Here is a 27,120-nt window from a genome sequence, read left to right as displayed (position 1 = left end):
TTTCTCAAAAACGCACCCATTTAAATGGTAGCACTTTGCGGTTTTTTCAAATATAGAGGTTCATTGACTAAATGAAACAATAAAACCCTGTTAACGTTGTAGTTCCTTTCTAAAATACATAATCAATAGCCTATTTGTTTCTAACAGTCTGGCCTGCGAAGTTCTATTTGAGTTTGGCAACTTTTGTTATTACATTATATCCTGGACTTTTTTATTTCATCTAGTCCATCTTTTTATCTAAGGGCGTGTAGTAATCTTAGTTTTTTGTAGGTGGAATATTCTCCTTTGTAATTTGCTATGTGATATTGCGACAGTAATAAAATCCTTTCATTACTCTATGAGATTTGCTTTGTAATTTCCAATCTATAACCCTCGTGGCTCTTACGTTGTTTTCCACGTCATTTATCCAACTTTTTCTTGATCTTCTTCTAGGTCTTAGTGAAGTTCAATTGTTATTCTTTGAAGAATGATTTGACATATCTGACTATATTTTCTCCGTTTACTTCTTTTCTATCTCCATGTTCGCTTTAATTAAAAATAAATCTGAAATATCGCCATCCTTATCCCCCAAAAAAATATATAAGAAATGTCATCAACTATACACAAATTTCTCTTCTTTCCCATTTTTACAAACTATTCCCTAAACATAGCCAAACGCCTTGAGAGTAAACTAAACTTGTATCAACTTAGCGAGCACTCTGGTTTTAAAAATCGATTCGGAGCAAACGATCATTTGCAAACGATTAAGACTTTAATATGTAGACACTAATAATTGGACCCTATTCAGCTTTCTGAAATACCAGTATCGTTATATCAAAACATGGTGAACTACAGATATTCCTCGTTGATCGAACGTATATAGAAAAATACTACCGCAAACATTAAACTTTAAGAATACACAGTCCTCAGCACCAGATACAAAGAGGAGTCAGAGAAGCAAATACCATATCTCTAAACTACTTACAAAAGTGTTAGAATATGCCTTTAAACATCTAAAGTGGGATGTGTTGGTGTGAATAGTTATCGTGAATACTTGAGTTATCACCCTTTTCTAATAACTGACAACCTATAGATGATGTTCAAAAAATGTTAGCACAGTTGAGAGAATCTGGGACTAATGTTTGCAACATATCAATTTTCAAAAAACAAAACTTTTGACTACAGCGAGTAATAATTTACAGATGATAGATGGAGAAGAAATAGAACAAGTCCATGAATATTAATACTTATGCTATGAAATTATAATTGGTAAGGATAATTAAACTTGCGAGATCTATCGCAGTATGTCTGGGCACGGCGGCTTTTGGGAAGCTGAGAGACATATTTAAATCGAATATTCCTCTCTGTTTAAAAAGGAGAGTGTCAGAGCAAAGTGTGGTACCTGAGATCACATACGGCACTAAAACATTAACCTTAACAAAACAAGCTGAGAGTAGCGCAGTGGATGAAAAAAGGTCACATGCGTTATTTTACAACGTATCAGACGATCTAAATGAAGATGGGCAGCTGACAGAGCTCGAACAACCGACACAACTGTTGGACCAGAAGACTAATATTACGGAGACCCAGAGAGAATAAAAGTAGAGGTATACCACTGGAAGATAAAACGATTATATAACGAGATTATATAAACAAGCAACTGGATAAACAGTACTCAAGACCGGAATATGTTGAAGAAGTCGGAGGAGGCCTCTGTTCAGCAGTAAACAGAAATGGCTGTCTTTGATGACCCTAAAAGACATAAGAATAGGGTGTTTTTAGTTAATTTTTATTTTTCATCTGCGGCCTGTGTTATTTTAATATATTTTCGTGCTACTTAATAGGCCTGGATCCCGCGTACCAAAAAAAAGTTGATTGACGAGCAAGCTGAAAATTTGTTAATAGCTTAACGGTGTCTAGTCGGACAAACTTTGATGTACGGGAACACTGGAACAGGGAAACTTTTAATTGTGGAAGAGTTTAAAAATTTGAAACGTCAGATTACGAAAACGTCCCATGTATTTTATCTGACAGAACACAGAACATCCAATCGATTTGTTACCCTTTTATTAAACTATCATGCAAAAATCAGACTGCTATTACTAGCCAACATGATTCCTGTCATTTGACATGTTCTTCGTGTTTCACCCATTAAAATGCCCAGTTGGTGATAAACACCAGTCTGATTTTTGCATGAGAGTTTAATTAAATGGTATCAAACCAATTGGAAGTTCTGTCCGACAAATTCATGGAACGTTTTTGTAGTCTGATGTTCCAAATTTTTAACCTGTTCCACAATTAAAACTTTCCCTGTTCCAGTATTCCCGTACATCAAAGTTTGTCCGACTAGACTCTGTTAAGCTATTACGAAATTTTCAGCTTGCTATTAATGAACTTTTTTTGATACGCGGGATCCAGGTCTATAAACTTAAAAACTGTACTTGTTCTTTACGTGCCATATCAGAATTATCTGACGTTGGTGATCACCATTGCCAAGACTTCTCGATCTTCTGCAACATCATCATCACCATCACGTAGCGCTACAACCCTGGGTGGGTCCTGGCTGACTGTACAACTTTCTTCCAATTTGTTCGGTCTTCCATCAACCTAGGGTCAAATAGGATGTTCATTTTTCGGAGATCTGCTTGGATGTTATCTCTCCATCGCATTCTGGGACGTCCGAGTGGTCTTTTACCTGTAGGAATCTCCTCTTATACCAGTCTTACAAGTCTCTCGTTATGAAGTCTGTGCACGTGGCACGTGGTGAGGTCCGAAAATTTTTCTAAGTATTTTTTGTTCAAAACGTCTGAGCTTTTCTTGGTTTGATTTGGTCATGGTCCACGTTTCGCAACCATATGTTAGTACAGGTCTGACGATGGATTTATAGATTTTGAGCTTGGAACTTCTTGTAAGATTTTTTGATTTTATAAGCTTATCCAGTGCAAATAGACAGCGATTTGCTGATTGGATTCTGTCTTTTCTTCAACATGGAATAATTATTGTCCTGCATTTGATATCTGTGAAGGCAACAAAATCGTGAAAATTGGAATGAAGGGGTTTTGAATCGCGATCTATTTAATAAAAATATTTTCATCTATTCGCTACTTCCGGCTATACCGGAAGTTATTGAGACATACTGTATATTTTTACATTTTTGTATTGTCCTCAATATTTTCTTGCTTAAAATATGAGGTTTTGTAATGTTATAGAGGGTAGTTTAAAAAATAATAACGATTTTTTTATTAATTTCGTAGCAACATTCACACCCTGTTGAATTGTAGTAATTTGACATCAAAATAGTATCTTGTGCAACAAGTGCAGAAAGGTACCTACTAATTTCTCACAAGTTTTAAAAGCGGGTGCCGCAATTCAAACGAGTGAGAAATTACCTCCACAGTTTTTGCTTAAAATGAAAATCACAGTTTCCAAACGAAGATTTAATAAATATAATAATAAATTGTAAATTTTAAACTTTATTTAATTAATACTAATCAATTTCAATTCCTTATACCTAAAGAAATTACACATAAATCAGTTAAAAAATTAATGCACTGCATTACTGCAGTAATTTGTTTGAATTTAAACTATTTTAAATAAATTATTACAAAATAATGTCACATTTGACGTTATATTTATGCAGTCACGGTTTTCCACCAGACCTACTTCATTCGACGTATCTTGCTGAGGTTGCTAAATCCTTATTGGTTAATTGATAATTATAAAATGTTCATTAACAATAAAATTGTAAAATAAAACAGTTGTAAAATCCATAATTTAATATCTATTCGATAATTAAGTATAATAATTGTCTTACAGGTTGTATATTTTTTGTCTAAATTTTAACCACAGATGTAAAGAGAATACATAACGTTACTCAGAATGAGGTAGGTAGTCATTTCTAAAATACCAAAATGTAATGTTCGAAAATAATGTGTTAAAGTAGCGAATTTTGCAGATTTCTCGGACATGAAAATCGGTTCTTTTTTGAAAAGCACTATTAATTCTAATATCTTAAATAAACATTAAATATAAATTCTAATATATGTTCTAATATATGTTATAATTATATTTATAATTTAATTGTGGAATGTAATGGTACTGTGCAGAAAAGAACTTTTCGGCACAGAAACGTCACTTTCCGGCACGGAAACGTCACTTTTCTGCACACTAATGTCATAAATCTTATACTGTGAGAAAATATCAAGTTTGTTAACATAAAACTGTGCATAAAAGTGCACTTTGAATAGTGGTTGTAGAAAAACTCTATTTATCTTCAAATGATTTTTAATATAGTCTACTATTGTTAAGAAATGTTAATACAGATAAATTTTTAATTTTAGTATACAGGATTGGTCGAAACTCGGAATGAGTTTTCTGACTTTTCTTAAATGGAACACCCTATATTTTCGTAGTGTGCTGAAGTTATATTGTATGGTACTTTTTTATTTCTTAAACGTTTCTTATACCTAACTGCTTGAATCTTTGAGTTATTGGTGATCCAAGCCAAACATTAATTGCAACAAAAAATACGTGAAATTTTGTTAGGTTGGCTATGAAAATATCCAATCACAAATAATTTTTCGGAAATAAATACATATTAATCTAGACTGATCCTTAAAATTACCAATAATGGTTGAGCTATCAAAATTCCTACGTAGTTAAGATTGTTGGTGTGATTAAAAATTAAGTAAAACTCAAAGCAGTTATGTATAGAGAATGCTTAGAAAATAAAATATTATTTCATTACAATACTAAAATACAGGGTGGTCCATTTAAAGAAACTCAGAAAATACTCATTCCGAGTTTCGACCAACCCTGTATACTAAAATTCAACATTTAGCTATACTAATAATTTTTAACAATAGTAGAATATATGTATATTAAAAGTTATTTGAACATAAATAGAGTTTATAATGTCAAACTACTACAATTCTACTGGGTGTGAAAGTTACGAAATTAATAAAAAAACGTAATTATCTTTTAAACTAGCCTGTATAACATTACAAAACCTCATATTTTAAGAAAGAAAACATCGAGGACAATCCAAAAATGTAAAAATATACAGTATGTCCGATTAAACAAAACGATGAAAATATTTTCATTAAATAGATCATTATTCAAAATCCCTTCATACCAATTTTCATGATTCTGTTGCCTTTAGCTCTCGAGATATTCCTAATAAGCCGTATATCTGCCTCACCCTATATATTTGTTGGTCCTCTTTAGTAATTCCTTATTAGTTTTTCTTGGTATCTTCAGCATCCGTCTATGAGTCGAGTAAAACTAATTTCTAAGCAAATAATATAATTTTTTTTAGGGTGTTCAAAGCTACGTATCCTTTTTGGTACTTATCTCAATAACCGATCAAAATATAGCTGTTGTAGAAGATATTTGTGTAATTACGTATGAAATTATTGATTTTAATATAAAAATTACATCAAAATATATTTCGGTACCAATTTTATACGCAGCGGAAATTATTTACAGTGGAATACCTACTGACCTAGAACTCTTTGTAGAAAATCTTAGCCCAATCACAGGTTAGTTATCTACTAAATTATAATCAAGTATAGATTTTTTTATATCCGTTTTAGTCATCTTAATAATAACAAATAACATCCGTGAGGTGCTCAGTGCTTAAGCACCTTTTTATTGTTAATGTGAATAAGACAACTGTTTTACCCTATTTTCCGTGTACACTTTACTCTGAGATGTTTATACATAAAATACATCATATCAATGTCGCCCATGTCTATATAATATATTCTATATTATTTATTTTTCTTGATATTATTTAAACGACTTGCTGTGAATATGATATAGCGCATATGCAATACGAATCTATTACTCATCCTGAAGTGGTGACGTAGTTGGAAACCTGCAAGTTCGTAATTGTTCGTAATGCCCGATTAGTTTGAATTGTTCGCGGTGTATTTTATATTATATCTTTGACAGTTATTTTGACAGGAAACTCAACACTAAATTTTTTTCGAATATATTGAAGTTTAATATCATTTTGCTAATTGAATAATTTAATCACAGAATGCATACAAATCCCATTTAACTTTAACAAGAATTCAAATTCAAATTCAGGTCTCCAGTTACGTCATCATGTGCGAACTTGCGCTACGGGAAGATACTATCTATTGGTCGTATCCAACTTGATACCTATGTATTTTGGATGTATCAAAGTTGCGCGTGAAGTTAGGCGTATTGATGAAAGTTGATCTTTTGGGCAGCACCCGTGGCCACCTTGTAAGTATGTATGTTACAGTGTTGATTCTCAATTAGAGTTGGCTATTCCTAGTTCGAGTCAACTCCAACTAAAACGAGCAGTAAAAGTTGATTTGAAAAATTTAATTCAACTTTTACTAGTTGAAGTTGACTATTCCTGGATCAATTCAATAAATGTCGATTATACGATTTATAGGAGTACAATCTCACGTACTTTTTTGATGAGTGTGCGTCTCTTTGTTTTGACCGTTTTAACTACTTATCACGATTTAGTCCAGGCTGTATCGTCGCCCCCCGTTAGGTAAATTATTCCGATTCGATTTCTTTGCACAAACTAACTCAAAAAGAGGTGTTTATAATAAATCCACAGGGTGCCAGTAGGTATTGTGGCTGAAGAATTGTTTAGACAATTTTTTTAAACAAATTCGCAAAAATAATTTTTTCACTTTGTACATTGTTAATAATTAAAAATAACAGCTTATTAATAAAATAGTGACAAAAATTTCTTCACGATCTTTTAGAGGGGGCTATAAACTTTTTGGTCACTTTCTGACTTCATAATAATTATTTTTAACCGAGTTTTTAAGCCTTGAATGGCTATTTGTATAACTCGACAACAATCAATTTTAGAGAAAAATCACAAGAGACTTTTTTGATCAAAATGACCCATACGATCTAAAAAAAATTGGTAAAGTAAAAAAATTATTTTTGTGAATTTGTTTAAAAACATTGTTTAAACAATTTTTTGACCACGGTACGCCCTGTGGATTTGTTATAAGGACCTCTTTTTGAGTAAGTTTGTGCAAAAAAATCGAATCGGAATAATTTACCTAACGGGGGCGACGATACAGCCTGGACTAATTTGAACATATTATCAAGTAACATTTAATTTCTATTCTAATTGGTTGTTTGTGTGAATCAACTCTAACTAAATGGCATTGGGAAGAGTATACTTTTTCTAGTTGGAATCTACTTTTACTAGTAAATGTTGAATAAAAATCTTCATTTTATGTTTATAATCAACTTTTACTGAAATCAGCCGTTGGAGTTGACTCAAACTAGGAATAGTTAAACTGTAACATGTATATCGAATCTCCCGAGCCGAACCCTTTCTGACCAAATTTAAAATATGGCACTTATCTAGTGTTAATTGCATACTAATGTCAGTATTATAATATAACTTTATTTATTTTTAGGATATTTTCAATTTTTGGGTCCCATTGGAGATGACGCAACAAAAATGATTATAGAATTATCCCCAAGTTCATCAGTTATCAGACCATATGAGACTATTACTATTAGAGTGAAGCTTACATGCATGGAAACAGGTTTTAAAACAATATTTTTTAAATCTTTACACGCAATGACAGCTTTAGTATTAATGCAACTCCTTTAGATTTTCATCAAGAAAGCATAAAAAACTATGAAACGAAAATATTTAACAGTTACTATACATTTTGTTTGCTTGTCTGTTGTCTGCTTGATAATATCAAATGATTAAAATGTACAAAAATCGCCTATTTTGGACACGTAGTAAGGAGAGACCGATATAATATTCTTCAACTTATTATGATGGGTAAAATCGAAGGTCGCAGAGGAATTGGTAGAAAACAGGCCTCTTGGTTGAAGTATATCGGGTAGTGGACAAGCATAAAGAAAGCAGAGCAACTATTTAAAATAGTTCGCGACAGAGACAGTTTCGCCATCTTAATCGCCAACGTCAAGGGGACTTGAAAGGGTACGTTAAGAAGAATACATTTTGTTATAAATTCTATTTTTTCAGAGTCAAATTGTAGTGACTAATTTGAAGTTATTAGAATAAAATATGTATGAGAGGAGATGAAATAGATTCGGTAAATTCAGATGTAGGGCGAGGCAGGAAAAAAGTGAAACGAAGAGAAAATACAATATTGAAAAACTTAAGGAACAGAAAGTAAAGAATAAATATATGTAGAAGAAAAAAACAATGTGTGTGTGTACTTTGTACGCACGTAAGAAGTTATACTTCTATTATTATGATTTCGACGAAATTATTATACTTTAAACAGTTTATTTATATTTTATTTAAATATTAAACTAATTTTAATACTGACTACTTTTCAAAAATTTTTATTAAAACAATACTAAAAATAAATAAATAAAAGAATAAAACACACACAAACACATTAAAAAATGCCACAAAATGATTTCTGAACAATAATTGTTGGAAAATTTTTAACTAAATACGTATTTTCTGAAAAAATATATATAATAATATACCTACAATCATAAAATGTATAAAAAATTAAAAAAATAAAAGTTTGTATTTGAGCTTGAATCCGCGTACACTGGCGCGGTTAATTTTAAAATTCAAGCATCTTTAGATTTTGGCTACGGAGACATATGCATCATGTTGGAAGATAGACCAACTGAACGTTTTAAACTTTTGACTGTTCTGAATTTAAGAAATTAGTTTGATTTTTGTGGAATTGAAATATTAAAATACAACAAAACATAGAGTAAGAAAACAATATTAGATGAATATTGGTAGAAATTTTGTTGGTAATCAAATTATGTAAATCAAAGCATTACATACTAGGTAGGTTTATTTTACATTTTCCAAATAGGTAGGTACCTATGTAATTTTTTATTACGATACTGAAATATTTACAATTACGTACTTACCTGTTGCTTTTAAAAACTATTTAAAAAGTCACTACAATTATAATCTTGCTTTTTTCTCTGCCCTCACAACAATAAAAACTAATATGTATACACAACATGTGTTTGCCCATAACCGACATATTGAACAATTATATTGACAGGTCATTGTAATTACCCAATCAGAGCTCGATTAACGTTTCAGCTGCGCCCAGAACCAAGACTTTTGAATTCGCGTACATATAAATTTACTCCCAAGGCGCTTAAAGAAGTATAACTTCAATAAATAAAATTAACCAATAATTTGACGAAAATGTACAAGGAGAGCAAGCCGTAAAACAAATTAAATCGGCCGTAGGAGAAGCTAGCGAGAGAATAGTTAAGGACGACTTCCAATGAAGTATAAACAAAGATTGGTTTGATGAACGGTGTCAGGCGATAGCAAAGGAAAAGAAGAATATCAGACAATTTTATTAACATATAATAGAGATTGTAAAAGCATAAATATATAATGATTCGAGGGAAACAGAAAGCTCTGTGTAAGAGATACAAAAGAGATACCATACTGAGTTGAAATTAAAACGGACAGAAAAAAAGCTCAAAAAAGAGGTGAGGTCGTTCTATTAAGAAGTTAAGAACATGCAAAAAGGTTACCAAAGTCACTGTTGTTATATAAAACGCAAAGACGTAAATTTAATTAGTGATCCGGTAGAAATAATGACAAAGTGGAAAAAAACACTTCACAGAGTTTTTGAATGGTGAGGTGGTAACAGCAACACAAGAAATGAAAAGTAATTGAAGTTCTGGAAAAAAGACATATTAGAAATGATCAAGTATGCTGGAGATCAAGTGCAGAGACAGATATGTCAACTAATAGTGCAAGTATGGGAAAATGACAGAATGCCAACTGATTGATATGAGACCCGCTGCATAAAAAAGGAGACAAACTGAAGTGTGCCAATTATAGAATATAGAGGTATAGCCTTACTGTATACTGTATACAAGTTACTATACACAAGATAATTACTGTGTACAAGGTATAGTACCAAAAGTCGTATACTCGTATACAAAAGTCAAATCTAGATTAAACCAAATCTTTTCCTTAAAGGAGATATAGACAACTTGATGTTTGTATATTTTAGACAAGTATATATGATAGAGTCGCTAGAGTCAAAATGTATCGAGCAATGGAACATTTGGGTGTACTAACAAAATTTATCAAACTAATATCAGCATAAATAGGGGAGTGCATATAGATTTTCACTTCGGAAAAAATTAAACAAGATAGAACTTTTTGTAATTTCATTAAGAAATGTTTAATAAACAACATATCAAAAAGTTCTACCCGAGACGTGGGTGCTTCATTTTTTATTAAACAAATGAACTGCGAAATTAGATGTTTTTTTTTGAAATAACTCCGAAAATATAAATTGTAGAAAAAAACTGACTTGACCGTTGAAAAATTCAGAAAACTTTACAAAAAAAATTTCTATAAAGATTTTTCTAAAATTAACTCTGTAGCTTCTATAATTTTTTATTTATAACTCTAAAGCCACCCTTCTCACAAACATTGGCGCACTGTAAACTAGCTTACGGCGAAGTGCACGGTTGAGTTATTTTAATGTAATTCTTTAACTAATGGATCAAATGAAATTTTATAAATTGTTCATGAAAGTAGAATATTTTGGCTATCTTATGGTTGCAATAAAAAGAAATAAAATATATGAGCATAAGTACAATGTGGGCGGAAAGTGAGACTTACATTAATCTGGTTTAAAAATGATTTAAAAATTAGTTACACATTTATACAACTTTTTTTATAAAACTCTCAATTTTGCACAGCTTACCTTTCAGACATATTACTAAACGATGTTTCTCTCAAAAAAAAAAATCTCAAAAATTTAATTCAAATGATACGACGACGTCTCAAAAAATGTAATTTTTAAAAACTTCGTAGTTTTAAAAATTTATTACAGCTTTATAGGTACTTTTTTAAAGCTAAGGATGTGGTCTTTAAAATGCACTAAATTATTTTACTTTAGAAATGAAATAAATTATTTCTTTTTGAGAAAATTAAGAAAGATAACAAAAATGTAATATGTAAAAAACCGAAAATTACCAGTTAAAAAAATGTTTAAACAAAGTGATCAAAACTTTTTTCTATAAAACTTACCTAAAATACATTTAATAATAAGCTTCAACAATAATAAATGTTCAACAAAAATTTTTTAGCTCTTATACAGTATGTCTGCGTAACTTGAGACCTATTGATAACTTTTTTATTATCAGTTTTACGAAAAAAGTTATTTTTTATAAAATACTGTGCATTGTATGTATATAATCTAAGATGCAACCATCAAATGTCAAATTTTATTAATTTTATTCGAGGTATGTCAAAAAATATGAATTTCACTCAAGAGTAAAGTACCTTTATATTTCACAACATTGAAAAATATGTTTAAGTGTTCAATTACATCCTTCTAATTAAAATATTGTGAAGAATAAAGGCACTTAACTATTAAGTAAAATTCATATTTTTTACATAACTCGTATAAAATTGCAAAAGTTTGATATCTGTTAGTTGTATCTTAGATTTTAGACCAGGTAGAGAATTTTATGAAGAATAATTTTTTTTTCGTAAAATTGATAATAAACTAGTTATCACAATTGTAATAAAATGATGATGGGTATCCGTAATTTGAGAAAAAATTGAAATGTTTTTTTTTCGATTAGAATGATGTAATTGTATATTAAAACATAGTTTTTAATTTCAAACAACTTTTTATAATAGCATTTTTTGATATTCTGGAATATGAAGGTATTTTACTTTTTAACGAAATTTATATTTTTGACATAAATCGTATCAAATTGATAAAATTTGATATATGACGGTTGAGTTTTAAATTTTTGACTATCCAAAGCATTTTATGAAGAATAACTTTTTTCGTAAAATTGGTAATAAAAAAGTTTTGCATGTGGTTCCTAGCTACGCAGATATACTGTATACGAGCTTCTGTATAATTGTAGGGGAGCAAAGTATGCTAAACGTGCAGTCACTCGAGCGCGATGGGGACCTATTGGGTTGTGAAGAGTAGGTCCTAAAACCAAAATAAGTTAAGTAAAGTTTTCCATATTAGTGGGCGCTTGCCATTTTTTAATTTAATTTTCCATTTCCAACAATCGTTTTTTCGGATTATAACGTTATCTATCCATAATTCGAAAAAATGTTTCGAATAAAAGTTACTTATTTTTAGGTAAGGAATCCAAATCTGCAATAAAAAATTGGGGCTCCTATTTAAGATTCTAAAGTAACCCCCACCCCACCTCCGTGGGGGATCGTGTTTGGTGCCATTCGATAGACTTTTCATAAATATTGAATAAGTGTTTTTTACAGTTTTTCGATCTGATGTGCATTTCGCGAAATATCGCAGGATTCGTATTTAAAATATTAAATTTACCCCCACCACTCTCCGGTGGGAAGTCGTGTTTGGTATCATGACCAATCGAATAATCGATAGATTTTTAAAAAATATTGAGCACATATTTTTTAGTTTTTCGATCTGTCATTCATTTCGCGAAATATTCGCTTTTTTCTTGTGAAACTTTGGCACTCTCCCATTTCCTTACGCCCGGCTCAAATCGTTAGATTTTTGAAATATACACCCTTTAGCATGTACTTTACTTAACTTATCTTAATCTGACAATTAAGAGTTTTTTTAAGGATAGACTTTTTTTTCGGGCCCCCCTTAACGAACTCCCCTGTGTTAAGAGCCAATATATGGTATAAGTACATCTGGAGGGTACCAGGTTTCTTCTCATATGATAATCTGACGCGCTCGAGTAACTGCAAAAATCCCCGCTTGGGCACCCCTACCATACGAATTTTTAAATTGTAATGCCATATTCGGATTCAGCATAATCAAAAACAAAATAGAAACATATATCATCAAAGTAAAATGATGAATTCAACGATATTTTTAAAATTATTTATACAAAACAATTGTTATTGTTTAAAAAATTAATAAATAATTAGCGGCCAAATCTGCGAGTAGAACTTTTTACTTTAACGTGTATATAAACTTACAAAAAAATTTTTAGAAAAATATAAGCTTGTTTGAATTTTTCCGAAACAATGCATGTTTTCGTTCTAATTGCACTCCCCTAAAAACTATTGAAAAAGCACAGAAATTCGATTGGAGCTTGGAGCTAAACGAGGACAAAACCAAATACATGATCATGGGAGGGAGAGAAAAAAAAGAAAGAAGATTTTAGTGTGAGGTCTGTAAGTTGGTGTGCCATACTACATGATAACTAAATCACTATATCACAAACATGACCTATTGACAATGAAACAAATAATAAAGCTGTCGCTTTGTGATTTATATTTTATAGTGATCAATTTATATTTTACAGGATTTTTCCAAGATACGTATATTCCATGTTTTATTGGTTTGGGTCAAGAACCTGTAATAGTAAAAGTTATATGTGCAGTAGATGGACCTCGTGTTATTTATCATTTGCCTCGAGACAACAAGAACTTTAAGAACATAGTATGGCCACCATTATTTCACTACAATTATGGTTTGGAGATTGGTCAAGGTGATGAGGTGAGTGGATTCAACTAGCTCTTAGCTAACGTTTAAAGGTGGAAAACTATCGCAAGTGGTAATATTTTATAGGTTAATACCATAATTTCCCACCTCTATTATTTTCATCGCTTTTTGTTTCACAACGCATTATGTTGTCCATCTTTTGCGTTATTTTGCCAGTTCTTGGCGCGCTCATCACTGTAGAGTTGCAAACATATCTTATTTTTAGAGACTCATTCATGAAGAATATAACAATTCTGCATATGAATCAGATAAAGCTACGGAAGACCTAAATCAAGATATGATTAAACTAAATTTTACAACCCATGAACATGAATTTAAGCTTCCGCTGGAATGTAAAAACAGTTGTAAGGTATAGTAGTAGTCAACAAAATCTATATGGTTATTATATAGGATGTCCCAAAAGTAGCGGAACGGTCGAATATTTCGCGAAATGAACATTCGATCGAAAAACAAGTACGTGTTCAATAATTTTCAAAAGTTTATCTAATGACACCAAACACGACCCCCCCTTCACCCCCTGGAGGTGGGGTGGGGGGTAACTTTAAAATCTTAAATAGAAACCCTTAGATTTTATTGCAGATTTGGATTTCTTACGTAAAAATAAGCAACATTTATTCGAGATTTTTGATTTATAGATAGATGGTGCTATAATCGGAAAAAACGATTTATCGTGATACCGTAGGTCTTCTTCTTCTTTTTCTTATACTTGTTATAGATCTGTCGATCTGTTAATTCCGACGTTGAAGTATCTCTTGACAGGTAGACTGCCAGCTATCTCTCCATCTTTTTGGTGGTCACCCGGTAGACGCTTGCCAGCTGGTTTTCCTTCTAGCGGAATTCTTGGTAGTCCGTGCTCCTCCATTCTTTTTACATGACTGAACCATTCTCTTCGTCTTTGCCTACCCCATCTTACTACATCTTGCACGCCACATTGTTCCCTGATTATGTTATTTCTTATTTTATCCCTTCTTGGCTTCCCTGCAATTGCTCTTAGTGTCTTCATTTCGGCTGTTCGTAGCATGCTTTTGGTTTTATTGGTGTCTTCTTTTGATTCAATACTATAGGTCACAACAGGTCTGATGCAAGTTTTATAAATTCTAACTTTGCTGTCCAGTCTCATATATGGGTTATTCCAGACCACATCTCTCAAATATCCGGACATGACTGCGGCCTTGTTTATTTGTCCTCGTAGGTCTCTGGCTGGGTTATGATAACTTGATAAATCTACACCTAGATATTTGAACTGGTTTAGCTGTTCTATGAGTTTCCCCTCTACCACGAGTTTGCATCTAATTGGATCTTTCGCAATGGTACTGCATTTTGTTTTCTGCGTGGATATGTTCATGTTGAGTCGTCGACATGCTTGGTAGAATCGACAAAGTTGTCTTTGTAGATCGTCTTCGTCCTCTGAAATCAGGACTGCATCATCCGCATTTCACACTATACTGATTCGGCTGTGACCGAGTCTGTATCCTAGTTGTAGCGATTCCACATCTTCTATTATTTCATCCATTAGCATGTTGAACAGAAATGGGCTGAGGCTGTCTCCCTGCTTGATTCCCTCTGGTGTTAGTATGTCGACCGTAGCGCTATCGTTTGTTTTAATTTTTTTCGTGTTGTTATTGTTCATTTGTTTTATAACTTGCACAATGTTTGCCGGTTTTGCTTAATTTTCTGTAATATGCCTAAGTCTGACTCTGTCAAATGCTTTAGTTTGGTCTACGAGCCAAATATATGCGAGTTTGTTATGTTCTATCGACTTCTCTTTCACTTAATTCAGGACAAATATTGCGTCCGTCGTCGACCTGTCTTTTCTGAAGCCTTGCTGTTCTTCTCTGTTCTTTATCTGTGATTCCAATTTATCCTTGAGTATGCCTGTGAATAACTTCATTGTCGTATTTAAGAGGGTTATTCCTCTATAGTTGTCCAGACAACCGTAGGTAAATTATAGAAATGGTCTAATATCTCGGAAAATACACTTCCAAATGAAAAATTAAAAAAGACGTGTCTAATATTTTTCAAAATCCTATCGAATGACACTGGAGAGTTCGCTCTAATATAAGAATCGAATTGTTTCCAGTGCCCTGTGTCCGTTTCTTCTCGATCGACGATGACAAATAAATGTTTGAAGTCGTGGAGTAAAAAAATATGGTTTTATTGACAGTTACTGAATTATTACACTACAGGTGGTGATTAGGTAAAATTTTATAATAGGCTGCCCTAAATTGACAGCTACTGATAATTACACTCGGCGTAACTTCGAACAATGACTTACGTACTTGTTAATTAGGTAACTATTCTAAATGGACTGCGACTCAAAATAGTCCCTTATTTATAATTTCACCAAAATATATAAATCATCAATAAGTTGTATGGTAACAAAACTATGAACTCTGAATAGCCTGTTGCATAGCAACAAAAACATTGAACTTTGGTATCTTACCAAATCAATTTAATCGAGAAAGTTCAATTGAAAATACCACGATTTGGGAATTTATTTAGGTTGAGGTGGAGGGTCTTGTTTGGTTTTTTGGTTTATTAAATATATCGTCGGTATACTGCGAAAACCAGGTAAATGACAAATTTTAAAATATTGAGTTAGGTATACCAAATTCTCAGCTTTTTACGCTCTACGTACAGGTAAAACCCAGTAAATGATACGATTTACCATTCAGCAGATAATTTGTGTGATAAACAAATAAGTTACATATAACCAACTTTCCATTTCCAAGTAAAACAATATATCGCTACTTACTTCCACAAAATTAAAGTTCTGTTGCATGTAAAACCAAGTAAACGCACATATATTATTTTGCCGGACAAAAATATATCTCTACTGCTGTATACCATATTCAATAAGAAGGTGATAAATGTCTTTAATACATTTTACATGTATATTTTATTAAAATTTCTCATTCATATCGACTGGTAAAACCGATAGTATCGACTATGTTTCTTTGAATGGTCAAGAGGTACAGGTATGTGAGAAGTTTTTTTGTAAGAAACTTTGTATATTAACGTCGTTAATGCAAGATGTTGTAAGAAAAATTTATATTCTATGTTGTTATGCAGACACGGGCAAAAGAGGTAAGGATATACTGCCAAATAAAACAAACAGTGAAAACCGAAAAATTGTGAAGGCTCATATTGAATCTTTTCCAACCATGGTCCCACATTATATTCGCCAAAGTTCAAAGCGTAGATATTTGGGACAAAAATTTAAGTATAAGGAAAATGAATCAACTTTCTTTATATAAATGATTGTCAGCTGAAGAAACCAAAAGGTATTAGCAAAATTACATACCGAGGAATATTTTCTAGCGACTATAATTTAAGCTTTTTTGTCTTAAATAAGACCGATGTTTAGTTTGTAATAAATAATATTCATTAGCCCTATCATATTATGATATGGCTAATCCAACTAAGAAACCCGATTTAGAAAACAGTTACAGACATCAGAAAAAAAAAAGAAGTATGAAATCTCGAAAAACGAAATGATAAGAAAAGCTCTAATCAACAACGGAATTTTGTTTCAATCACCTTTGATCTACAGGCTATACTACAGATTCCAGATAACTGGACAATTCATATTATATTCTTCCCGAAAATTATGGGTCTACAATTTGTGTGTAAATGAAGTCGCATTGCCAAATGTAGCTTACTGTTTTGCCTGGTCAGAAATTAACGGTAGACGAGGAAGTTCTGAAATAGAAAGCATTATACTCAACTACTTATCAAAATGTGTCCCAGAATATGTAAGCAAGTGAAATAAGTGCATTTTCTTATACCTGCGGAGGACAGTATCGTAACATAAAATTTTAGAGTCGGGACATTCTTGTATGGAAGTTGACTCTATACATAGCAGCATCTAAACCGCTAGAAATCAGGTGTCTCTATGGTATGCCAGGTTACTTGTCTGTTTTTTCAAAATGCAAGGGAAACTAAAAATGTCAAGGTCAGTGATAAAAAGTATGTATAGAACCATACAAGTGTAAAGATTTTAAATAGGTACTACGACTTTTATGATTTTAAAAAATTGTCACACACTAATTAAAAACCGAACAAAAGACCCAAACGGCGAAAAAATAATGTGGTTAAAGATAAAAAGATGAGATTCATGAAAGAAGGGACAAACAGAATCCATTTCAATTATGACGCATCACCAAGCTTCATTTCCTTATTGATACTGCACGGCCAGCACGGCAGTCAACAAGAAAATAGCAAGCTGAGTTATCAACTAACATAAGCATGCTTATGTTAGTCAATAAAAACTTAAGCAACTTTATGATAGAAGTTCGCCAACTACCATAGCAAAAAACAGAGATTTGTTACAGCTATTTGATACGGGAGTGATACCGGAAGAATATAACAGGTGGTATCGTATTTTACTATGCCAATGGTATCTTGTCAGATCCTGCTTTCAGTGACTAATATGAGGAGTAATACGCATAGTAATATTATTTTCTTGTTTCTATAACACGTTCAAAATAAATTTGTTTTTTCTATAAAACTGCCTATCATCTAAGTAAATAATATCCATATAACTACAAACAGCTCTGAATAAAATGTTCAGGGAAATCCAGTTAAATGTTATAATTATCGACTAATCCTTTAAAAACATTGTTATTAACTAGTTAAAGCCTCATATTCCGATCACAAAACTACAAAATATTATATTTGATTTATTATATTTGTTATAAATGTGTTATTTTAAGGGTAACTGATTAATTTAGATTTACAGGTAAAACCAGGTAAGTGACCGCATCTCCATCTTAAATTTAGGTTTAATCAGCTAGGTGTCTTAACTTTTTCAAACTAATGATATAATATCATTTCTGATATATGCATATTTCACTGGAATACCGAATATCAAACACAAGTTGTCCTCTTAATTCAAAATAAAACACTAAACTTTAAAAACGTTTTTTCTCGGTTTCGGTATTTCGGAATTTTCCTGGTTTTCGCAGTATACCGACGATATATTTATATAAAAATATTTACCGCGTGGACACCCTGTATAAGGAAATCCAATAAATGATTAGCTTTATATATTAAAAGTTATCTTAATGGTAGGGGAGCAAAGTATGCTAAATGTGGAGTCAGTCGAGCGTTATGGGGACCTATTGGGTTGTGAAGAGTAGGTCCTAAAACCAAAAAAAAATAAGTAAAGTTTTCCATTTTAGTAGGGACTTTGCATTTTTAATTTAATTTTCCATTTCAAACAATCTTTTTTCCCGATTATAGCGTCATCTATTCATAATTCGAAAAAATGTGTCGAGTAAAAGTTAGTTATTTTTACGTAAGGAATCCAAATCTGAAATAAAAAATGGGGGCTTCCATTTAAGATATTAAAGTAACCCCGCCCCACCTCCGTGAGGGGTCGTGTTTGGTGGCATTCGATAGATTTTTGAAAAATATTGAATAGGTATATTTTTCAGTTTTTCGATCTGATGTTCATTTCGCGAAATATCGCGGGATTCGTATTTTAAATTTTAAATTTACCCCCACCCCTCTCCATGGGAAGTCTTGTTTGGTATCATTGGATAGATTTTTAAAAAATATTGAGCACGTATTTTTTATTTTTTCGATCTGTTATTCATTTCGCGAAATATTCGCTTTTTTTCTTGTAAAAATTTGGGACTCACCCATTTCCTTACGCCCCGCTCAAATCGTCAGGTTTTTGAAATAATACACTGTTTTGCATATACTTAACTTACCTTATGTTAATCCGACGATTTCGAGTTTGTCTAAGGATAGATTTTTTTTCGCCCCCCCCCCCCCCTTAACGAACTCCCCAGCATTAAGTGCCAATATATGGTAGAGGTACATTTTCAGGATACAAGGTTTCTCCCCATGTAATAATCTGACGCGCTCGAGTAACTGCAAAAATCCCCGCTTGGGCTCCCCTACCATAAATTTAAATACATTAATTAGCTTAGTTGAAATGCTTTGACGAAGTCCATTGGTCGCTTTATATTGTTATCACTTTTTGTCCAATTTTTATTGTACTCGTCTTATCGTCGTACAAGTCATTCTCAGCATTTATATAAATCGGTGGAATTTTCTTGTCTACTAGTACTTGCCACAGCTTGGCAATAGTTATAGGCCTTTTGAAGGTCCATAAATATCATATATTGTTGTTCCAAACGCTTTTTGATTGTTTGTTGTAGTAAACACAGTGTCTATAAATTACGACCAATACAAAAGTCACTCTGATTCTCAACTTCTTCCCAATAATCTTTAATTCGGCTTTTGAATATACTCCTGTACATCCTACAGCAGGTTAAATTGGTTAAACCACAGTATAAAGAGGGACAGTAAAACCTCTTCCATGTCGGCACTTTGATCTCAAGAAGTAATACCGGCAGTACGCAATTGGTAATTCACCAGTGGTGGATGCGAGTTTTCCCTGTTAAAACCCTTACGTTTCTATGCGACTAGCAATGCGAGAATGGGGCAAAAGCGACTGGGAACTTTGCGCGGTCGCCATGCGCTACTAAAGATTTTACTTCTAATTTTTCGGAGAGTGGTTCTACTGGTGGTTAAACTAACACCTTGGTAGTTTTTAAAATTCTTTTTGTCGCCTTTATTCTTGTAAATATTCCTGATATATGCTGTTATCCACTTCTATGTGTAGCTCTCTGCTCCTCAATAAAAAAATAATTGTTTAAACCAATAGCTCAAAAATTGACCAGGGCATTTAGCACAAAATAAATTGATTTTTAAATGCAGGACCTAGAGACTTGCAAATTTTTGCATTGTGTTCAGGATGATGTGACGTTCCGCCCCTTATAGAATCCATTATTGATGGGAAGATATTATTTCATTATTTTTAGAATTATTTTCTTTCAATGGTTATTAAAATATAACATAACACCATCACAGAATTTTAAATGCTTGTGACGTCACATTTTAAGTGTGGCAACATTGGTTTGCTTGCGTTTGACAGCGTATCGATGGGAGAGGGGAATTGAATTGCCCACGGAGATCGTCAGCCAGCTAACGAGAGGGGATTGGCTTTCTAGAAGTGTGTCGGAGTGGCAGGTCGGTAGCTTGATATTTTACCCACAATTTCAAGATCCAAATTATAATTAAAGATTGAATCCATCCAGCATTAGGGAATATAAAGTTATTAGTGAATACGAAGTTGAAGAATTTGAATGCAGATTTAAAATGAGTTCCGGCCTGGTAAATAAAAAATTTTATTAATTTATTTTCCGCCATATTGAAATTTTCTTGACTAACTTGCTAATTAAGTTTCATGTCGTCTATGTTCATGGTTTCTATGGTTTATTTTCATGGATCAAACTCATCGAGAGATAATTGAATATTCTTTGCTAATTTGTGCTTTCTGTTGGAAAATAGAGCTAATTTAAACTCAATTTTCTTTATATTCCTTTCAAGTCTACAGATCTCCTATCTTTTGAACCATGATCAAACAAGTATCCATTGCCTAATCATACTATATTTCATCCTTGTATAATATATCTATATACCTGTGTATATATTATAATGAAATATTTTTTTCACAGTAATTATATCTTGTAGCCAAATTGAAAATCACATGTGTTATTTGAACAAGGTCATCTGATAACAACTTAATAAAGAGTCGAGCTGTCTAGTCATTCAAGTTTTTGGACTTAATGACCTATTTCTTCTTATTCCCATAGGAATAAAAACACCTCCTCGTTTCTCTTGCTTCTTTTTGACACATTGGTGGATTGGTAGTAATACCATATGTGTTTTTTTTAGCCACCACTATGAAATCATAAAAAAAAAGAAAACCTAAGACCACCAAGGTAGACCACTTCTAGAGAGACGGTCACTAGGAGACCAGCCTGGAAGATCTCCATATCTATCTTTTTCGCCTGTACCTTCAACTGGTTTTTTTTTTCCACCTGTTTTCTTGTACCTCCAGCAGGACAGTTGCAAGAGGGAGTTAGCACCCCCTTGTGCTCATTGCATCCCGGTCAATTTGGGGAATACACAGCAAGGAACGCACCGCAAGGAACATTGGAAGATTGTGAAAAGGGGTTTGTGTTGATGAACATTCGGTTTGCTCTAAGTAAAAATTTAGACTGTTTTTTGTGATTTTCAGGATACTTAGTTTATTCATATAGGTACTTTATAAATTTATTGCACATAACCTTTCCCTTTTCAAGATTTTTATAGTATTACAGAACAGTATAATAATTGATAGCGTTCCCCAAAGCTGCGTAACCTCCATGGTGAGAATCTCTGAGCTCAGATACTTTCCCATACAATAGTGTTGGTACTCTTATATTTTTTTATTATTCTTTGGCTTGTTTCCCTTTTATATAACTATTTAAACTCCTTTAATTATTTTAGTATATTTTAAATTAAATTTTTCAAATTAACTTCAAATATCATTAAAAATTTCTATTATTCAAATTATTTAACTTTAACTATTAATTTTTATATTAAATTCGAATAAATCCCTAGTACCCATCCCCTCAGGAAGGTACTAGTTTTACTTGCCATTATTATTAAGAACCACGAGTCGGTAAAAGGATCTTTGGTATCCAGAACTCCGTTGGTTCACTTAGGGACTTGGTACCCGTCAACTCATTGAGTTGTACATACATATATTAAATATCTTGTTCATATTATCAGGTAGTATTGAATTAAGTGTACGTATGATATTCGTACCATTGTTATTGGGTGAGGGTAGTTACTGCTAACCAAGTGTAAGTTGTACTTTCTGTATTAGAGGTACCCTTATTCAGATTTTCTAACCTTATTAAGATTATTCTTAGATTATATTTGTAAGGTAATTCTGTAAATGACTTTCACTAGTATTTTTTTTTGTCATGTTAGAGTTACATACTAGTTACTTGTCTTAACTCGGAGATTGTGAAAATCTGGTAGTTACATTCAATAAATATACATTTATTGTGATTTTTTTTTCTTATTACTCCTTTATCTTGATAATATATTTTATAACTTAATAATCTTTAATAACATTTAACCTACTTGTACTACAAATTTAATATACTCTATAGCAGCGTAGAATACCTGGAAGAGGGTTAACCCAGTTATCCTTCTTCTGGCGCCCAAAAATTTATTCTATTTTCATTATATTATTATATTTACCTTATCTACTTTGTGAACAGTGTCTTAATATCTTCTTTTCTAGCCATCATTGTCATTTCCTTTAATTTATTGTCCAGCCAGAAATAGCCGTGCAAATTGGCCGAATCCTTCCTTGAGTGTCAAGTGGCCATTCTCTTGCATATTGAGCTAGCTATTCAAGTTACATCTATCTATTCATAATTTTCCATCTCCAGTCCTATATCAAGTCTATACTCTTTGTCTTTACATCTTCCCATACAAGTACTACTGCGAAGTAGTATTTTAGTTACTTCAGCTTCTTCCAACGTAGAAGCCACACATTTTTGTTCCTTTGGCTACATTAAGTAGATCTTCTTATTCCTACTTCTGTTGGAGTTTATCACTTTCTGTGCATTCACTCCAACAGAAAATCTCCTTCTATCTGGTTACATTTGGCGCCCAACGTGGCGCCCCACGTTGGGCGCCAATGTAACCAGATAGAAGGAGATTTTCTGTTGGAGTGAATGCACAGAAAGTGATAAACTCCAACAGAAGTAGGAATAAGAAGATCTACTTAATGTAGCCAAAGGAACAAAAATGTGTGGCTTCTACGTTGGAAGAAGCTGAAGTAACTAAAATACTACTTCGCAGTAGTACTTGTATGGGAAGATGTAAAGACAAAGAGTATAGACTTGATATAGGACTGGAGATGGAAAATTATGAATAGATAGATGTAACTTGAATAGCTAGCTCAATATGCAAGAGAATGGCCACTTGACACTCAAGGAAGGATTCGGCCAATTTGCACGGCTATTTCTGGCTGGACAATAAATTAAAGGAAATGACAATGATGGCTAGAAAAGAAGATATTAAGACACTGTTCACAAAGTAGATAAGGTAAATATAATAATATAATGAAAATAGAATAAATTTTTGGGCGCCAGAAGAAGGATAACTGGGTTAACCCTCTTCCAGGTATTCTACGCTGCTATAGAGTATATTAAATTTGTAGTACAAGTAGGTTAAATGTTATTAAAGATTATTAAGTTATAAAATATATTATCAAGATAAAGGAGTAATAAGAAAAAAAAATCACAATAAATGTATATTTATTGAATGTAACTACCAGATTTTCACAATCTCCGAGTTAAGACAAGTAACTAGTATGTAACTCTAACATGACAAAAAAAAATACTAGTGAAAGTCATTTACAGAATTACCTTACAAATATAATCTAAGAATAATCTTAATAAGGTTAGAAAATCTGAATAAGGGTACCTCTAATACAGAAAGTACAACTTACACTTGGTTAGCAGTAACTACCCTCACCCAATAACAATGGTACGAATATCATACGTACACTTAATTCAATACTACCTGATAATATGAACAAGATATTTAATATATGTATGTACAACTCAATGAGTTGACGGGTACCAAGTCCCTAAGTGAACCAACGGAGTTCTGGATACCAAAGATCCTTTTACCGACTCGTGGTTCTTAATAATAATGGCAAGTAAAACTAGTACCTTCCTGAGGGGATGGGTACTAGGGATTTATTCGAATTTAATATAAAAATTAATAGTTAAAGTTAAATAATTTGAATAATAGAAATTTTTAATGATATTTGAAGTTAATTTGAAAAATTTAATTTAAAATATACTAAAATAATTAAAGGAGTTTAAATAGTTATATAAAAGGGAAACAAGCCAAAGAATAATAAAAAAATATAAGAGTACCAACACTATTGTATGGGAAAGTATCTGAGCTCAGAGATTCTCACCATGGAGGTTACGCAGCTTTGGGGAACGCTATCAATTATTATACTGTTCTGTAATACTATAAAAATCTTGAAAAGGGAAAGGTTATGTGCAATAAATTTATAAAGTACCTATATGAATAAACTAAGTATCCTGAAAATCACAAAAAGCAGTCTAAATTTTTACTTAGAGCAAACCGAATGTTCATCAACACAAACCCCTTTTCACAATCTTCCAATGTTCCTTGCGGTGCGTTCCTTGCTGTGTATTCCCCAAATTGACCGGGATGCAATGAGCACAAGGGGGTGCTAACTCCCTCTTGCAACTGTCCTGCTGGAGGTACAAGAAAACAGGTGGAAAAAAAAACCAGTTGAAGGTACAGGCGAAAAAGATAGATATGGAGATCTTCCAGGCTGGTCTCCTAGTGACCGTCTCTCTAGAAGTGGTCTACCTTGGTGGTCTTAGGTTTTCTTTTTTTTTATGATTTCATAGTGGTGGCTAAAAAAAACACATATGGTATTACTACCAATCCACCAATGTGTCAAAAAGAAGCAAGAGAAACGAGGAGGTGTTTTTATTCCTATGGGAATAAGAAGAAATAGGTCATTAAGTCCAAAAACTTGAATGACTAGACAGCTCGACTCTTTATTAAGTTGTTATCAGATGACCTTGTTCAAATAACACATGTGATTTTCAATTTGGCTACAAGATATAATTACTGTGAAAAAATATTTCATTATAATATATACACAGGTATATAGATATATTATACAAGGATGAAATATAGTATGATTAGGCAATGGATACTTGTTTGATCATGGTTCAAAAGATAGGAGATCTGTAGACTTGAAAGGAATATAAAGAAAATTGAGTTTAAATTAGCTCTATTTTCCAACAGAAAGCACAAATTAGCAAAGAATATTCAATTATCTCTCGATGAGTTTGATCCATGAAAATAAACCATAGAAACCATGAACATAGACGACATGAAACTTAATTAGCAAGTTAGTCAAGAAAATTTCAATATGGCGGAAAATAAATTAATAAAATTTTTTATTTACCAGGCCGGAACTCATTTTAAATCTGCATTCAAATTCTTCAACTTCGTATTCACTAATAACTTTATATTCCCTAATGCTGGATGGATTCAATCTTTAATTATAATTTGGATCTTGAAATTGTGGGTAAAATATCAAGCTACCGACCTGCCACTCCGACACACTTCTAGAAAGCCAATCCCCTCTCGTTAGCTGGCTGACGATCTCCGTGGGCAATTCAATTCCCCTCTCCCATCGATACGCTGTCAAACGCAAGCAAACCAATGTTGCCACACTTAAAATGTGACGTCACAAGCATTTAAAATTCTGTGATGGTGTTATGTTATATTTTAATAACCATTGAAAGAAAATAATTCTAAAAATAATGAAATAATATCTTCCCATCAATAATGGATTCTATAAGGGGCGGAACGTCACAATGACGGCAGGAAAAACGTCAACTATACAAAAATGGGTGTAAATGCATAATTATTATCAATTATACAAAAAAAAATTATTCTTCAAAAAAATGCTCTGCATAGTCTTAAATTTAAAACTCAACCATCAGATATCAAATTTTATCAATGTTATAGAGGTATGTCAAAAATATGAATTTCGTTCAAGAGTAAAGTACCTTTATATTCCAGAATATTAGAAATTGTCATTATGAAAAGTTATTTGGAATTAAAAACTATGTTTTAATATACAATCACATCGTTCTAATTAAAAAAAAATATTTCAATTTTTTCTCAAATTACGCGATAATGTCATCATTTTATTACAATTATAATAACTATTTTATTATCAATTTTACGAAAAAAAGTTATTCTTCATAAAATTCTCGACCTTGTCTAAAATCTAAGATCCAACCATCAGATATCAAACTTTTTAAATTTTATGGTATGTAAATCATGTAAAAAATATGAATTTCGCTTAACAGTTATGCGCCCTTATAGTGCAAAATATTTAAATTAGAAGGATGTAATTGAACATTGAAACTTAGTTTTTAATTCCAAACAACTTTTTTAATAAAAATTTTCGATATTGTGAAATTTAAAGGTACTTAACTCTTGAGTGGAATTCATATTGTTTGACATACCTCGTATAAAATTAATAAAATTTAATATCTCATGGTTGCATCTTAGAATCTATACGCGAGTATTTCATAAAGAATAACTGTTTTTCGTAAAACTGATAATAAAAAAGTTATCAATATGCTCCAAATAAGCCGATAAAAAATAAGAGCACAAAAAAAATTTTGTTGAACATTTATTATTGTTAAAGCTAATTATTAAATGTATTTAGGTAAGTTTTACAGAAAAAAGTTTTGATCACTTTGTATAAACATTTTTTTAGCAGGTTATTTTCGGTTATTGTATTACATTTTTTATCTTTCTTAATTATCTCAAAAAAGTGTTTATTTCATTTCTAAAGTAAAATAATTCAGTCCATTTTAAAGATTCCATCCTAAGCTTTAAAAAAATACCTATAGAATTGTAATAAATATGTTCAAACTTGAGTAATATCGTCTTGTGGTAGTAATTCTGTAAAACTACGAAGTTTTAAAAAATTACATTTTTTGAGATGCCGTATCAATTGAATTAAATTTTTGAGATTTATTTTGAGTAAAACCTCGTTCAAAAAATGTTTTAAAGGTAAGTTGTGCAAATTTGAGTGTTTTATAAGTAAAATTTTATTAGTTACACATTTTTAAACCATTTTCAAACAAAATTCATGTAAGTCTCACTTTCCGCCCACACCGTACTACTTATGCCCATATATTTT

At 32.0% G+C, this 27,120-nt stretch overlaps 1 protein-coding gene and 2 long non-coding RNA genes across 4 annotated transcripts in view; 2 read left to right on the top strand and 1 right to left on the bottom strand.

The window, feature by feature from the left end:
- The window catches only part of LOC114329172 (uncharacterized), a 245,730-nt gene that overhangs the window by 82,232 nt on the left and 136,378 nt on the right, over window positions 1–27,120 (top strand). For both annotated transcript variants that reach the window (XM_050642944.1, XM_050642943.1), the window contains exons 13-16: window positions 5,297–5,519; window positions 7,410–7,541; window positions 13,267–13,460; window positions 13,672–13,815. In XM_050642944.1, the coding sequence (XP_050498901.1) occupies window positions 5,297–5,519; window positions 7,410–7,541; window positions 13,267–13,460; window positions 13,672–13,815 (693 nt within the window). The remainder of the gene's footprint in view (window positions 1–5,296; window positions 5,520–7,409; window positions 7,542–13,266; window positions 13,461–13,671; window positions 13,816–27,120) is intronic.
- Window positions 20,249–22,385, top strand: LOC126879734 (uncharacterized). Its single transcript, XR_007696228.1, has 2 exons — window positions 20,249–20,654; window positions 21,219–22,385. It is a non-coding gene; the product is annotated as an uncharacterized LOC126879734 (long non-coding RNA).
- On the bottom strand, window positions 23,631–25,766 carry LOC126879733 (uncharacterized). The gene is made up of 2 exons (XR_007696227.1): window positions 25,360–25,766; window positions 23,631–24,796 (listed from the first exon to the last, which is right to left on the bottom strand). It is a non-coding gene; the product is annotated as an uncharacterized LOC126879733 (long non-coding RNA).

The sequence above is a fragment of the Diabrotica virgifera genome, chromosome 2 (genome assembly GCF_917563875.1).
Source record: "Diabrotica virgifera virgifera chromosome 2, PGI_DIABVI_V3a".
Classification (NCBI taxonomy): Eukaryota; Metazoa; Arthropoda; class Insecta; order Coleoptera; family Chrysomelidae; genus Diabrotica; species Diabrotica virgifera.
Note: the sequence above shows the minus strand (reverse complement) of the source record. Positions and strands in the feature narration are given on the sequence as shown.